The sequence below is a fragment of the Phocoena phocoena genome, chromosome 8 (genome assembly GCF_963924675.1).
Source record: "Phocoena phocoena chromosome 8, mPhoPho1.1, whole genome shotgun sequence".
Lineage (NCBI taxonomy): Eukaryota > Metazoa > Chordata > Mammalia > Artiodactyla > Phocoenidae > Phocoena > Phocoena phocoena.
In genome coordinates, this window is record NC_089226.1 from 72,186,852 (window position 1) to 72,200,747 (window position 13,896).

At 44.1% G+C, this 13,896-nt stretch overlaps 1 protein-coding gene across 1 annotated transcript in view; it reads right to left on the reverse strand.

The window, feature by feature from the left end:
- SERGEF (secretion regulating guanine nucleotide exchange factor) overlaps positions 1 to 13,526 on the reverse strand; it is a 219,205-nt gene extending 205,679 nt beyond the window's left edge. Inside the window, exons 1-5 of the mRNA XM_065882924.1 lie at positions 13,467 to 13,526; positions 9,837 to 9,972; positions 8,486 to 8,641; positions 7,417 to 7,511; positions 3,203 to 3,263 (exon numbers count right to left, since the gene is read on the reverse strand). Of these exons, the coding sequence (XP_065738996.1) occupies positions 3,203 to 3,263; positions 7,417 to 7,511; positions 8,486 to 8,641; positions 9,837 to 9,972; positions 13,467 to 13,526 (508 nt within the window). The remainder of the gene's footprint in view (positions 1 to 3,202; positions 3,264 to 7,416; positions 7,512 to 8,485; positions 8,642 to 9,836; positions 9,973 to 13,466) is intronic.
- Positions 13,527 to 13,896: the final 370 nt, after the last annotated feature.

Consider the following 13,896-nt stretch of genomic DNA (forward strand, 5'->3'; position numbering starts at 1 on the left):
TGGCGCAGTGGTTGAGAGTCCACCTGCCGATGCAGGGGACACGGGTTCGTGCCCCGGTCCGGGAAGATCCCACATGCCGCGGAGCGGCTGGGCCCGTGAGCCATGGCCGCTGAGCCTGCACGTCCGGAGCCTGTGCTCCGCAACGGGAGAGGCCGCAGCAGTGAGAGGCCCGCGTACCGCAAAAAAAAAAAAAAAAAAAAAGGAAGGAAATTCTGACATTTGCTACAACATGAATAGACCTTGAGGATATTATGTTGAGTGAAATAAGCCACAAAAAGACAAAGACTGTATGATTCCACTTATATGAGGTACCTGTATGAGTGGCCAAAATCATGGAAATAGACAGTAGAATGGTGGTTGCCAGGGACTGGGAGAAGGGGGAATGGGGAGTTATTGTTTAATGGGTATAGAGTTTCAGTTTTGCAAGATGAGAAAAGTTCTGGAGACAGATTTTCGTAATAGTTGCACAATAATGTGAATGCACTTAATCCCACTCAACTGTACATTTAAAAATGGGTAAGATGATAAATTTTATGTGTATTTTATCACAGTAAAAAACTAAAAGGAATAAATAAACTTTAAAAAAGAGAGAAAGAGACTTGAGATACATATCAACCAGTTGCAATGATAAACCTAATTTGGATCCTGATTCAAACAAACCATAAAAAAAATATTTTTGAGATAATCAGGGCAATTTAAATACTGACTAGATGCTTGATGAAATTACAGAATTACTGATAATTTTTTGTAGGTATGATGATGGTATTTTGGGGTAATGTTTTCAGAAAAATTCCTTATCTTTTAGAGATGTGGGCAGAAATAGTTACAGATTAAGTGGGGGAGGGGAGGACTTACAATTAAATTAATCAAACACATAATGGGAACTGTGCTGCTTTGTTAACTGGACAAAAATGTACACATAAGACTAGCAATCACAAAATGTTGGTAGGAAAGGGGCAAGGAAACCAATGACAGGCAATTCTTTGGTCCTTCTAATTTCTAAGAGAAGAAGCTGCTTATAAAAGCATAATCACTACCATACAACACAGTAATCACACTCCTGGTCATTTATCCCAGAGAAATGAAAATTTATGTTCACAGAAAAGCTTGTCCACAAATGATTATAGCTCTATTCTTAATAGCTAAAAACCAGAAACAACCAAATGTCCTTCAATGGGTGACTGGTTAAACAAACCGTGGTTGTTATAGACTGAATTGTGTTCCCTGTAAATTCATATATTGAAGTCCTAAACTCCAGTGTAACTGTATTTGGAGATAGGGCCTATAGGAGGTGATAAAAGTTAAATGGGTCATAATAGTGAGGCCTTAATCTGACAGAACTGGTGTCCTTTTAAAAAGAGGAAGAGACGCTGGAGATCTCTCTCTCTTTCCATGCGTGCATAGAGGAAGAACCGTGTGAAGAGACAGCAAGAAGGCAGCATCTACAAGCCAGGAAGAGAAGCCAACCCTCATGGTATCTTGGCCTTGGACTTCTAGCCTCCTGAACTGTGAGAAAATAAATTCCTGTTGTTTAAGCCACCCACTCTGTGGCATTTTGTTACGGCAGCCCCAGCAAACTAATACAGTGGTACCTCTATACCATGGAATATTAGTAATAAAAAGGAACAAATTATTCATACTCCCAACTCGGATGAATCTCCAGGGAATCATGCTGAGCAAAAAAGCCAACCCCTAAAGGCTAAATACTGTATGATACCATTTATATAACGTTCTTAAAATGACAACATTACTGTGGGAGAACGAAAGAGCTAAGTGGTGAGAGTAGGTAGGAAGTGGGTGTGGCTACAAAAGAGCCATAAGAGGGATCCTTGTGATGGAACTGTTCTGTATCTTGACTGTGTCAAGACATCCTGGTTGTGCTATTACACTATACTTTCACAAGATGTTACCACTGAGAGAAACTGGGCAAAGAGTGAGTGTGATCTGTTTCATTTCTTACAACCGCACGTGAATCTACAATTACCTTAAAATAAAAAGCTTAGTTTTTCAAAAAGTATAATCACGCTAAGCCCCAAGTGACCACCAGCACCATGATGCACCGAATTCTTCCTCGCCTCCACTCTTCTCCCCATTCCACAACTGGACTCACCAACGCTTGAGCCTCGGCTGCCATAGCCAGTTTGGGCTGTCCTTCAGCCCAAAGAAGTGGGAACGGAAAACAGAAAAATGAGCAAGAGAGAAAAAAGGGTCACTGCCTCCTCCACTTTCCACCCTCAATCTCACACACGCCGTCAGCCCTATGTGCATCACCCTCTCACAGTACAGGAGACAAGCTCACTTGAAGAATTCAAATTAATAAACATTTACATCCACTAGGAAAGTAATGCAGTTCATGGCAAAGAATGTGGGTCTTGGAATCCAGCCCGTCCTAGACTCTGATCCCAGCTCACCTTTTATTTCCTAACTCCCTGTGTAACTATAGACAAACACTTTAGCCTCTCTGGACCTCAGTTTCTTCATATGTAAGAGGTACAAACTACCATGTATAAAATAAATAAGCCATAAGAATATATTATACAGGAAATATGGCCAATATTTTCTAACAACTATAAATGGAGTATAATCTTTAAAAACTGTGAATCACTATGTTGTACACCTAAAACTTAACATAATATTGTAAATTGGGCTTCCCTGGTGGCGCAGTGGTTGAGAGTCCACCTGCCGATGCAGGGGACACGGGTTTGTGCCCCGGTCCGGGAAGATCCCACACGCCGTGGAGCAGCTGGGCCCGTGAGCCATGGCCGCTGAGCCTGTGCGTCCAGAGCCTGTGCTCCGCAACGGGAGAGGCCACAAAGTGAGAGGCCCGCGTACCGCAAAAAAAAAAAAAAAAAAAAAAAAAAAAAAAATATATATATATATATATATAGTAAATCAACTATACCTCAATACAAAAAATTTTTAACTCACATCACTGCATGCCTATGAGGATTAAATGAGGTACTAACTAAATCAAGAGAACCTAGCACCATGCCTAAGAACATAACAAAGAGCTAGACAACTTCATTTCCTTCCTCCCTACCTGCTAAAGGCTTTCCCACATGACTTCTGCCTTATGTCCCCTCCTTTTAATCAGACTGCAGCACAGCAGGACACTCTGAATTACTCGTTAAAGTTTATTTCTTCCAAATCTCCGTGTCTCCTTATTACATGCTTATCAAGAAAATAAAAGCAAAATGATCACCTGTTGCAGCTAAAGCATGCCTGAGTCCAGCAGCAATACTAACAACCTTCTCTCTCAGGGGCTGTCAAAACAAAGAAAAGGACAGCAATCTCAGAATTATCCATCTACAAAATTTTATGTAATTTATGCCCAAACACAACACAGCATGATCCTCATTATGTGTCTGATTGGTTTGGAGCTCCCAATTCCCAACATTTCCACTCATAAATGCCTCTGTATGTATCCCTAAAAGGCAAAATCTTTTTAAAATACCATATTACAATGCCACTCAGGGCTAGGAGGCACCTGCAAGGTCATCCAGTCCAGGGGTTAGCAAACATTTTCTGTAAAGGGCCTGATAGTAAATATTTTAGATTTTGCAGGCCACATGGTTTCTGTCAAACTACTCAACTCTGCCATTGTAACATAAAAGCAACATACACAATAAATATATGAATGGGCATGGCTGTGTTCCAATAAAACTTTATTTACCAAGGGTTCTAGTGTGCTGACCTCTGATCTAGTCTAATTCCCATTCAATGCTAGAAACCTGTCTACAACACCCCACCAAGTGGTCATACAACCCCTGTCAAATACCTACTTCCAGTGACATGGGCTCACCACCTCCCCAGGTGCCTGCTCATCTTTGCACGGTTCCATCTGTCTCCTTAGGTGGAACCAAACCTATCTGCCTACTGCTTCTGACAAGGCTTCCCAAACATTTGAAGACAGTTGTCATGTCCTAAGCTCGCTCTCTCTCTCTCTCTCTCTCTGTCTCTCTCTCTCTCTCGCTCTCTCTCTCGCTCTCTCTCTCTCGCTCTCTCTCTCTCTCGCTCTCTCTCTCGCTCGCTCTCTCTCTCTCTCATCACTCTTCGGGGAAGTCAGACACCATGTCTAAACAGTCTTATAGAGAGGCCCATATGGCAAGGAACTAAAGCCTCCTGTCCATTAGAGAGCGTGGAAGTGGAACCAGCCCAGTTGAGCCTCCAGCAGACCTCATGCAGCCTGGCTGACATCTCGACTGCAAAGTCATGAGACCAGCTAAGCTGTTCCCAGATTCCTGACCCTCCAAAACTGTGAGATAATAAATGCTTGTCGCTTTAAGCTGCTGAATTTTGGGGTAACTTATTACACAGCTATAGATAACTAATACACATCTCTCCTTCAGGAAAAACATCCCCAATTCCATCAGCCATCACCTAGTTTCAAATTCCCTCCCCCTCTTGGTTTCTCTCCTCTATGCTCTGGTTACTCAGTCTCTCTCTCTCTTAAGGGACTGTATATACACCAATCACAGCCCCTATGGGACCTTACCATATTTGCTTATTTACAGATCCACAGTGTCTTTCTAAACTTTAGAGTCCTCAAGGGCAGGGTCTGAGTCTTATTCACCTCAGTGCCCAGGGCCTAAGAACCAAACCCACACCAGGACACAACATCCTAGATGCAGTGTGACCAGCACAAAGAAGGACAGAGCTCTGGCCTCCCTTCTTCTGGAGACTATATTTCTATCAATTCAGCCCACAATCACATTAGCTTTGTGGAAGATCAAATCTTACTGCTCATACAATTTGAATATACCACCCTTAAATTTTTTTCTTTTAATTTTTTTTTCCTTTTCAAAGCTAACTGAAGGGTTTTATATGCGGAGTCACTCTCTTCAAACCAACTTACCTCAATTCCTTCTTCTCCATCCCCACTACTGCTGCTTTCGTTTGGGGCAGGATCATCTCTCATCTGGATTATTAACAAGAGTTTTCTGAGTAATCTTCCTTCAATCCACCCCCCACACTATCCCATGTGGCCCCTCTCTAACTCACTGTTCTTACCATTTATCAGACACTACCTCCCTGCCTGCCCAATCCCTACTGGCACTTCTACCACTTCCTTATATTCCAATCACACTAAACTGCTTGCAGTATCCCAAGCCCTCCTGTTTTATGCTCTATACCCTAGTTCACAAAGTTCCTTCTGTTTGTAATGTGCTTCTTTTGTACCTACTCTGCACGTCCTTCTATCCCAAGCCAGGGAAATTTCTACTCAACTTTCAAGATTCAGCGTAAGTCTGTTCTCACTCCACCTTCCCCTAAAAAGAGTTCAGTACTCCCTTTTGAGGCTATACATGCATCTATCATAGTTCTAACATGGTAATGCATCTAGGTATTTCTGTATCTAACATGTACTACTAAACTACAGGCCCTCGAATGCTAGGATTGGGTCTTACTCACCTTTGTCCCCCCTGCCTAAATACAGCACCTACACACAATAGTTGCTATTAAATAAATGAATGAATTTCTCTTATACTTCACTTTGGCACATTCCTCCCATTGTTCTATAAGATACAGTGTGTCAAAATGTTTTTACCTTCTGATTCTGTCATCCAACATATTTAACCATTGCTCCTCTCTGTCTTCTTTAACCATGTGACTTAAGCTAAATTAATTATAACTTATACATAGGTTCTTAAAAAGCTACCTATTTGCAACTAGAAGCTGTAGCACTTCTTACAACAGGGACTACAGAGTCTAGACTTCCATGCATACCATGTGCTACAGACTCAGTGTCTGTGTTCTTAGGAAATTCATGTTGAGACCTAATCCCCAACACATAATAGTATTTGGAGGTGGGTCCTTTGGAAGGTGAGTAGGTCATGAGAGCGGAGCCCTTATGAATGGGATTAATGCCCTTATAAAAGAGACCCCAGAGAGCGCCTTTCCCCTTCTGGTGGCGTGTAAGGACACAGAAAAAAGATGGCTGTCTATGAACCAGAAAGTGAGCCCTCACCAAATATCAAAAATGCCAGTGCCTTTTGGACTTCCCACCCTCTGGAGCTGTGAAAATTAAATGTTTGCTGTTTAAGCCACCCAGTCTATAATATTTTTGTTAGAACAGCCCAAACCATGACCCCAAATAATACCCCACAATACCAGCAATTAGAATTCAGCAAAGTGATAGGAGCAGACCTAAGCTCTCTCCAGTGAAAACAGATCTCCCACTCTTAGTCACTGTTTAAGGAAATTAGATATGAGTGGAGCAGCTTAGGTGGTGAAACTCATTTTAGATTCCAGCATAATTCCTCTAAAAGTTCGCTTACAATATAATCTTCACAAAAATGTGTACATTTTAAGTATGATGCAGTGAAAAGAGCTCTGAACTAAAACCAGGAGTCCTATCTTACACTTGTGCTGGCCAATATGGTAGCCTCTAACTACACATGGCTGTTGAACACTTGAAATGTGACTAGACTGAATTGAGATATACTCTAAGTAAAACATGTACACCAGAAAAAGTCTACATATAAATGAAAGAATATAAAATATCTCATTAATAAAGTTTTATACTGGTGACATATAAAATGAAATAATAATCGTTTGGCTACATTATAGTAGTTTAAAAGTTGTTAAAATTAATTTTACCATGTCATACCATGACTTGGGTGAAACTTAAAAACATCATGTGAAGTAAAAGAAGCCATCCACAAAAGGCTACATATTGTATGATTCCATTTATGTGAAATGCCCAGAATAGGCAAATCCACAGATACAGATTAGCAGTCATCAGGGGCTGGTGGGAGGGGAAAATGGCAGTTAACTGCTATTGGGTACGCAGTTTCTTTTGTGATAATGAAAATGGTCTAAAATTAGATGATGGTGGTAGCTGCACATCTCTGTGAGTATACTAAAAACCACTGAAACATACATTTTTAAAGGGTAAATTTTATGGTATATGACTTATATCTCAATAAAGCTGTTATTTTAAAAATTAATTTCACCTTTTTTTTTTCCTTTTTTAAATGGCACTGCTAGACACTTTTAAGTTACATGTGTGGCTCACATGACATTCCCACTGGACAGTGCGGGCCTATGCCATCTGCCTCACTTAGTGTCTTCAGGCGAGTCAATTCCCACTGGACCTGTTTCTAACACAGTTTCCACTATGACGACTTTTAGAACTGTAAAATGTCATTAATGTCATTATAAGATATATTACTTTTATTGCTTGATTTCACAAAAAATTATAACATGTATGAGAGCTAACAGAGGCTTTTCACTCACAATATCCATCCCTCCAACCTAATTTTTCCCAGGAGAACCTGAGTTTTTCAACTTAAATTCTAACTACCCCATGGGTTTTCAGGGACCCAGCCAGTCTTTTAGTCCAGGGAGGGATAACTGTGATACCTGGAGACACTTTCACAGTACACAGGCAAGCTCAATATTAGGGGCTGTCTTTACCTCAATGGCCTGGGGGACCACACATCTTCGAGGCCCATGAGGAATTCCTAATTGGCCAAAGGAATTGGATCCACATGATAGAACTTGACCATTTTCTGCAAAATAGAAATACTTGAATTGCAAATCTAAGAAGTAAGACATCTGTGACAAATGGGTAAATGCTGAAGGATGAGAAGAGCAAAAGGAATGAGAGGAGTGAGTGGGGCCCTGGGCTCCAGCACATTCAGTCCATACGCCCTGCTCTATCCCCCTAGGAACAAAAACAGTGGGCACTGGGCTAAGCGTTTTACACAGGCTATCCACTACACCACCTAATTAATGACAAGTGAGCTGTGGAGAATGCTTAGCCATGTGCCTAGTGTTGGGATGGAGGATACTTATCTCCCACTTTTCATATTTCCATGAGACGGAATTTCCATAATTTTAATATACTCCAGGCCTTTCTCCCTGCCCTTCCCCATTCTCACTGCTTTCTAGGGGAGGATGGGTAACCTGGCCCGTTGGTGAATTTGGGAGAAGGAACAGGACAGTATGGCTTTGGCACCTTCCTCTCAGGCACTCTGGGCTGACACATAGTAAGGGCTTCCCCTACAGGGGAGGCCTAGAGTTTGGGGAGTGGGTTTGGATCAGAGGAGTATTAGCAGAACGTCTTGGCCTGACAATTAACCTTGCCCTCCAATTTAGCCTTTATCAGTAAAAAGCTGATAATTTGATCTCTACCTGTCTGACTGCTCTGTGGTTGTCTCACAATTGATCCCAAATGTGAGCAAGAAACAGAGTGTTACCTACTGACTCCCTACAACTCTGACACAGGCCCACACTAAGTACTTCATAAATGAGAGCTATTGTTTAGATTCTAATAATTACAGTCCAGATTTTCCAGCCCTATCTCCTTTACTGTTAAAACCCTCCTTGCAAAATGCACCCTGCAACTTTGCTTGACAACCAGAGAGAACACTTGTGTGTGTTTTTAAATACAACGAGGATTTCATTTAATCAGGGCCCAACATCATGCTCTTCTCACCCAAAGCCTTTGTGGTGATAAAGATTTACCTAGGAGTACACTCACCTGTAAGTATAATGGTAAAATCCCAGCCACAGGCCACCTGTTGGATGGGACATCCAAGGAGGGATTTGCAGGGGGTAAAGTACAGGACATCCTCGGTGTGACCAAGCCCCAGTTGCCCATCTTTGTTCAGGCCACAGACAAAAAGGCTTCCTTCATCTGCAAAATATAAAGGTTTTAGTGGTAGTGTGAACAGGGGAAATTACAATTGCTAAGATGAGCAAAAGGATCTCATTAATTATTTGGAGTCATGGACCCAACTAACTTTTTTCCCACCCAAGTTAATAAGCCATGCATGTTAATGTGTTCTGGACCAAATGGCACAAGTCCAAGGGGCTCCAATCTAACATCTAAATGGAAACTCCAAGTCCTACAGCAGTGGCCAATCAATTACCAAATTGATCATCTGCCGTAACAATAAAAGCCAACGTTTATTCAGGATGCAGAATGTGCCAAGTACTCTTCTGAGGGCCTCAGGCGTGGGGCTGACTTATCCTTTAGGCACAGTGCCTGGGGCCCACCATACTTGTAGAAGCCCACAAAAATGTTTTAATCTAATTTTTTAATAAAAAAATATATGTAATAGGAATATATAATACTAAATCTAGCCTGGATTATATTAATCTTTATGTCAGTGCAGCTGTAAACATAATTTTAAATATTTCTTTATGGAAGGAGGTGTCCACAAAGGCAAAAGTGTCAAGGACTCATGAAAGTCATAATATAGCCCTGTTAACTCATTGTTTCTCATCATTATTATCACCATGTAACAGAGAGGCAACAGTGGCACAGAGAAATTAAGTAATCTGCCCAAGGCCACACAGTTAACAATTAAGAGAACCAGGATTTAAACCCACACGGTTTGATTCCAGAGTTCATGTTCTTAACCAGGATGCAATATGCCCTCCTTTGCAATATTATAGCACTTGTAGTACTTATTAAGTACTATCCTAGGTACTCTGAGGGAAGATTATGGAAAATATAAAATTCTTGCTCTCAAGGAATATTCAACTTAACTGCCAAGACTTCTAACTCATATATGAAAGTTAAATATCAATCTATGGTATAAAATGTAATATATGTTGCAACTCGGCCACTACTTGTCTTGTAACCTTAAGCAATTTTCCTCTCTGAGGCTCATTTGGAGAGCGGGCGAGGGGAAAAGAGGGGTGGCCTTGATATCTGAAATCCTTTCAGCTCTGACAATCTGCCATTCTCTGATGGTAACGTGATTCCTTCACAAAAAAAGTTGTCCTCTGCAAAATACAAAAGGTTGAAAGATAGTAATATAACACCCTAGGGGAGAATGTCTAAATAAGAAAATGAGAGAAAATATATTCTTGAAGGAAGTTACCTGTGACAACAGCAGAGTGACCCCCTCCTCCCGTGATCCTCTTGACACATCCAGGATTACAGAAGTCGCTCAGCTGCTGGGGCAAAAGCACATCTTCCTTGTGGCCAAGGCCAAGTTGCCCATAGCTATTTGCACCCTAGGGATAAAATAAGCCAAGGACGAAAAACTATGGGAACCCCAACTGTCAATTTGAATTTACCTGTCCCTATCTTTCTCACCCTCACGCTCCTCTCAGAGCTTATAACAGATGAGATTTCATAGACTCATTCTTAAGAAGTTGTTATACGCAACCCACACTTGGACAGTGGCCCCATCCCCAGAACACCACGATTTCCATGTGAGGAGCTCTCAGCATCCACAACTCATCCAGTGATACTCTTCACCTTCCCCTTCCAATGCCCCAGCCTACATGTGTTGCCTTTACGGGACAGCATAGGAGTTCCTTCTGATAAACGGTAATTATCTAGGGAAGCTACGGAAAGAAATAATCAAGAAAAATAGGAACGAAGTGGGTGGGAAATACGCTAGGACTAGTTCTTGTCCCTTCTCCCCACACCCTCACTGGGAAAACTGGCAATGACTTTCTGGAATCAAAGTTAGCTGAGGATTTTGTGCCCTCAAGCAAGGCACACCATTGTTATTTCATTTGAAACAGGTGAAAGAGGTTGGCAACAATCTCTAAGGGCCTTTCCAAGTACAATGTTTTGTTACTGTAAGATTCACATGGTGAGATTCCTCTAAGGAAACAGATTTCCCCTTGATGGGCAATATGTCTGTTGTCGTTATTATATGATAAAGGTCCAGAATCCCTAATCTGGAACCCTTGCAGCCAGATGTACTTCAGACTCAGAATTTTATAGACTTTAGAAAAGTAATACAGTATATAAATCATATACACTGCTGCAAGGTCTGGGAGCAGCACCCCATAAGTAAAACAGTATTATTTCTGCAGTAAACAGTACAAATAGTTAGTGGGCAAAGACTATAAACAGCCTAATGTCAGGTCAGTTCTGGGTTTACAGAGCTTTTTGTATTCAAAATTGAAGATAAGGGATTATGGACCTGCAGGGAAAATCTTATTAAGATTCTGGAAATCCTTATAATTTTTCCAACCACTGACTGCTGGTTGGTTCTTGAGTAGTAAAATTTTTTAAATGTGTTTGTTTTTGAAGACACCTGAATGTAAAAAGTGATTTAAAATAACTACCAAAAAATGCATACATATATACAAACTCCTGCCCCTTGTGGTCTATTCCACAGCCATCTGGGCTGCAAGGACTCTATGCTGGACGAGGGAGCCATGCAGGGACACAGGTCCCAGAGGCCCTCAGGGCAATATTAGCAACCAACTACTGAGTGCTTCTCTGTGTGCTGGGCATTCCCCTTTAATTCTCACAGGGTGGGGGGCATTATCATTCATTTCATAGATGAAGAAACTAAGGCTCAGAGAGTTAAGTAACTCCATGATGGCAGGAGCTTTGTTCTGCTCACTGCTATTTCCCCCACATCTGAAATGGTGCTGGCCCAAAGAAGGTGTGCATATATTTTACAGTGAATTAATGTAAGACCCTATGAGTCCCTCAGGAAAGAGCAAATGAAAGACTTGCACGGTGTGAAGTGGAAAGCATGTGCAGAGGATTTCTCTGTTAGCCATGAGATCTCCATGGCTGCCCCATTACCAGGGCTACAGGTTGCTGAGCCAGCATTATGAGATTCAAACAATGGCACCAAATTTTTGTAATGCAGCAAGAGGCCCTAAATCCAAGATAAAGCAAAACAAAAGGAAATTTTAATACAATCTATTACAGCTGTATTTGCCTTCCTTACAAACACTCCAGACATAAGACACACACACACACACACACACACACACACACCCATCCAAAAAGGTAAATCCCCTTGTTATGAACTGAATTGTGTTCCACTGAAATTCATTTGCTGAAACCCTAACGTCCAGTACCTCAGACTGTGACTGTTTTCAGAGATACGGCCTTTAAAAAGGTAGTTAAGCTTCCATGAGGTCATAAGGATGAGACCCTAATCCAATATGACTGGTATCCTTATAAGAAGAAACACATGAATGCTCCCACCCACAGAAAAAGCCACATGAGGACACAGCAAGAAGGAGGCCATCTATAAGCCAAAGAGGCCCCAGATGAAACTAAACCTGCTGACACCTTGATCTTGGACTTCTACCCTCCAGAACTGCGAGAAAATAAATTTCCATTGTTGGAGCCTCACAGTCTGTGGTATTTTGTTACGGCAGCCCTACAAACTAATACACCCCTCCACACAGATAATGTCGCAGGAAGAAAATACCAGCAAGCCCCCAAGCACAGCAACGAAGTTAGGTTCAACAGTATTTTTGCTTCAGTACTGACAAGGCCATATATGAAAGGCTTTTTCTGTCAGATGTTTCCTCTGTCTACACAGACCCCAGTCCCTGGCCTGGGATAAGCACCCACCCAGGCACACATTCAATCCCTAATTCCACCCCCAGCTCCAGTGCCACCCCAAAGTCACAGCTAGACCACCTCGGGCCACACCACGCTCTCCCTTCTGCCGGTCTGCAGCAGTCTTGCACTCAGTAAATGCTGCCTGGTACTGATAATTGCCATTTTGTAAATTAGTCTATACATACTGGTTGTAACAGCAGTAAAGGTCTTATTCTCTTCCCCCCACCGCCCCCAACACGAGAGCTGGAAGTCTTTCACTCTTTTGTTGTTCCCAAAAGACCAGCACATAGCTCGGCACACAACAGGTACTCATTCATCCATTAGTCAACAAATATGTACTGAGCACCTTACAATGTGCCAGGCACAAGCCAGGCACCATGCAAGACATGCACGGCACCCACCCTCATGACGCCTACATTCTGACCAAGGAGACCGACATTAACAAGTTATACGTCTCATTACAAGCATGTGCTATGAAGAACTACAAGACACTATGTTTGTTCCCGTGCATCTGGTTGGCTGCCTGCCACACACTCCTGTGCACAGACTCTCCTCTCTTCCAGCCACGACACATAAAGATGACCCTGTCTCTCAGTGCTCCCGTCAAACCGACACCAGCGCAGACTCCCACACCCTCCGTGCAGGCAAGACCCAGTCACAGCCGAGTATCAGTTACTATGCAGGGTCTCCGCCTTGTGCACGGCCCAACACCGCCGGCCCCACACCAAAGGCTGCTCCGGCCAGGCTGGGGTGGGGCTGGGGAAAGGCCTTCATCCTCCTGGCAATGGGAGGGTGAAGGGCACAGGTGGCCCCACGGGGCTCTGGGACGGGGAGATCCTCTCTCCACAGAGCCCTCCGCTCCGCCTCTCCCGGCGCTATCCGGGCCTGAAGTCTGTCGCGGACCCAGACGCTCTGTCCTGGAGGCAGGTTCTTCCCACTGCGCCGCCGCCCCTCCGGTCTGGACCCCACCAGCCAGAAGCCCTTAAGTCACCCCATGAAAACCCTTCCCTCCCGCCCTCTCCTCCTCAGCCCCCAGCCCAGGATCCTCCAACCAGGAGCGCCTCTCGGACCTCAGCTGCCTGGCCCCAGGACCGCCCACGCCGAGGCCGGGGGCTCCCAGCTTGTGTGCGCCCCTCAGTCCCAGCGGCCACGGCCCGGAGGCGGAGTCACGTACCCAGGCGAAGAGCGCGGCCGCAGCAGGGGCGGCTGCCGTGGCGCTCGGCTCGCGCTCCATGCTGGAACGCTCCGACGGCACTTCCGGTGGCGGGGTGGGGGGTGGTGGCTTGGCGCGGGGGCGGGCTCTCACGGGGAGGGGCGGGCACGGGGGAGGGATTGGTGACTGAGGTGTGGGGCAAGCGCGGGGGCGGAGCGGGGGCGGGGCCCGCCTGGGGAGAGGCTTGCCAAGGGACGGGCCGGCCTGGGGAGGCATTGGTGACTTGGGTGTGGGGCCGGCACTGGGAAGGGTCTGTGGTTGGAAGGGGGCCGCGCAGTGGGCGGGGCCGCGGACCGCTCCCTCTCGCTGCAGCTAACCTGGCGCCCGCGGGAGAGAAAAAGTACCTCATGGAGCCGCCTCCCAGTCACCCAGTCCCGGCGCGCTCTGAGCG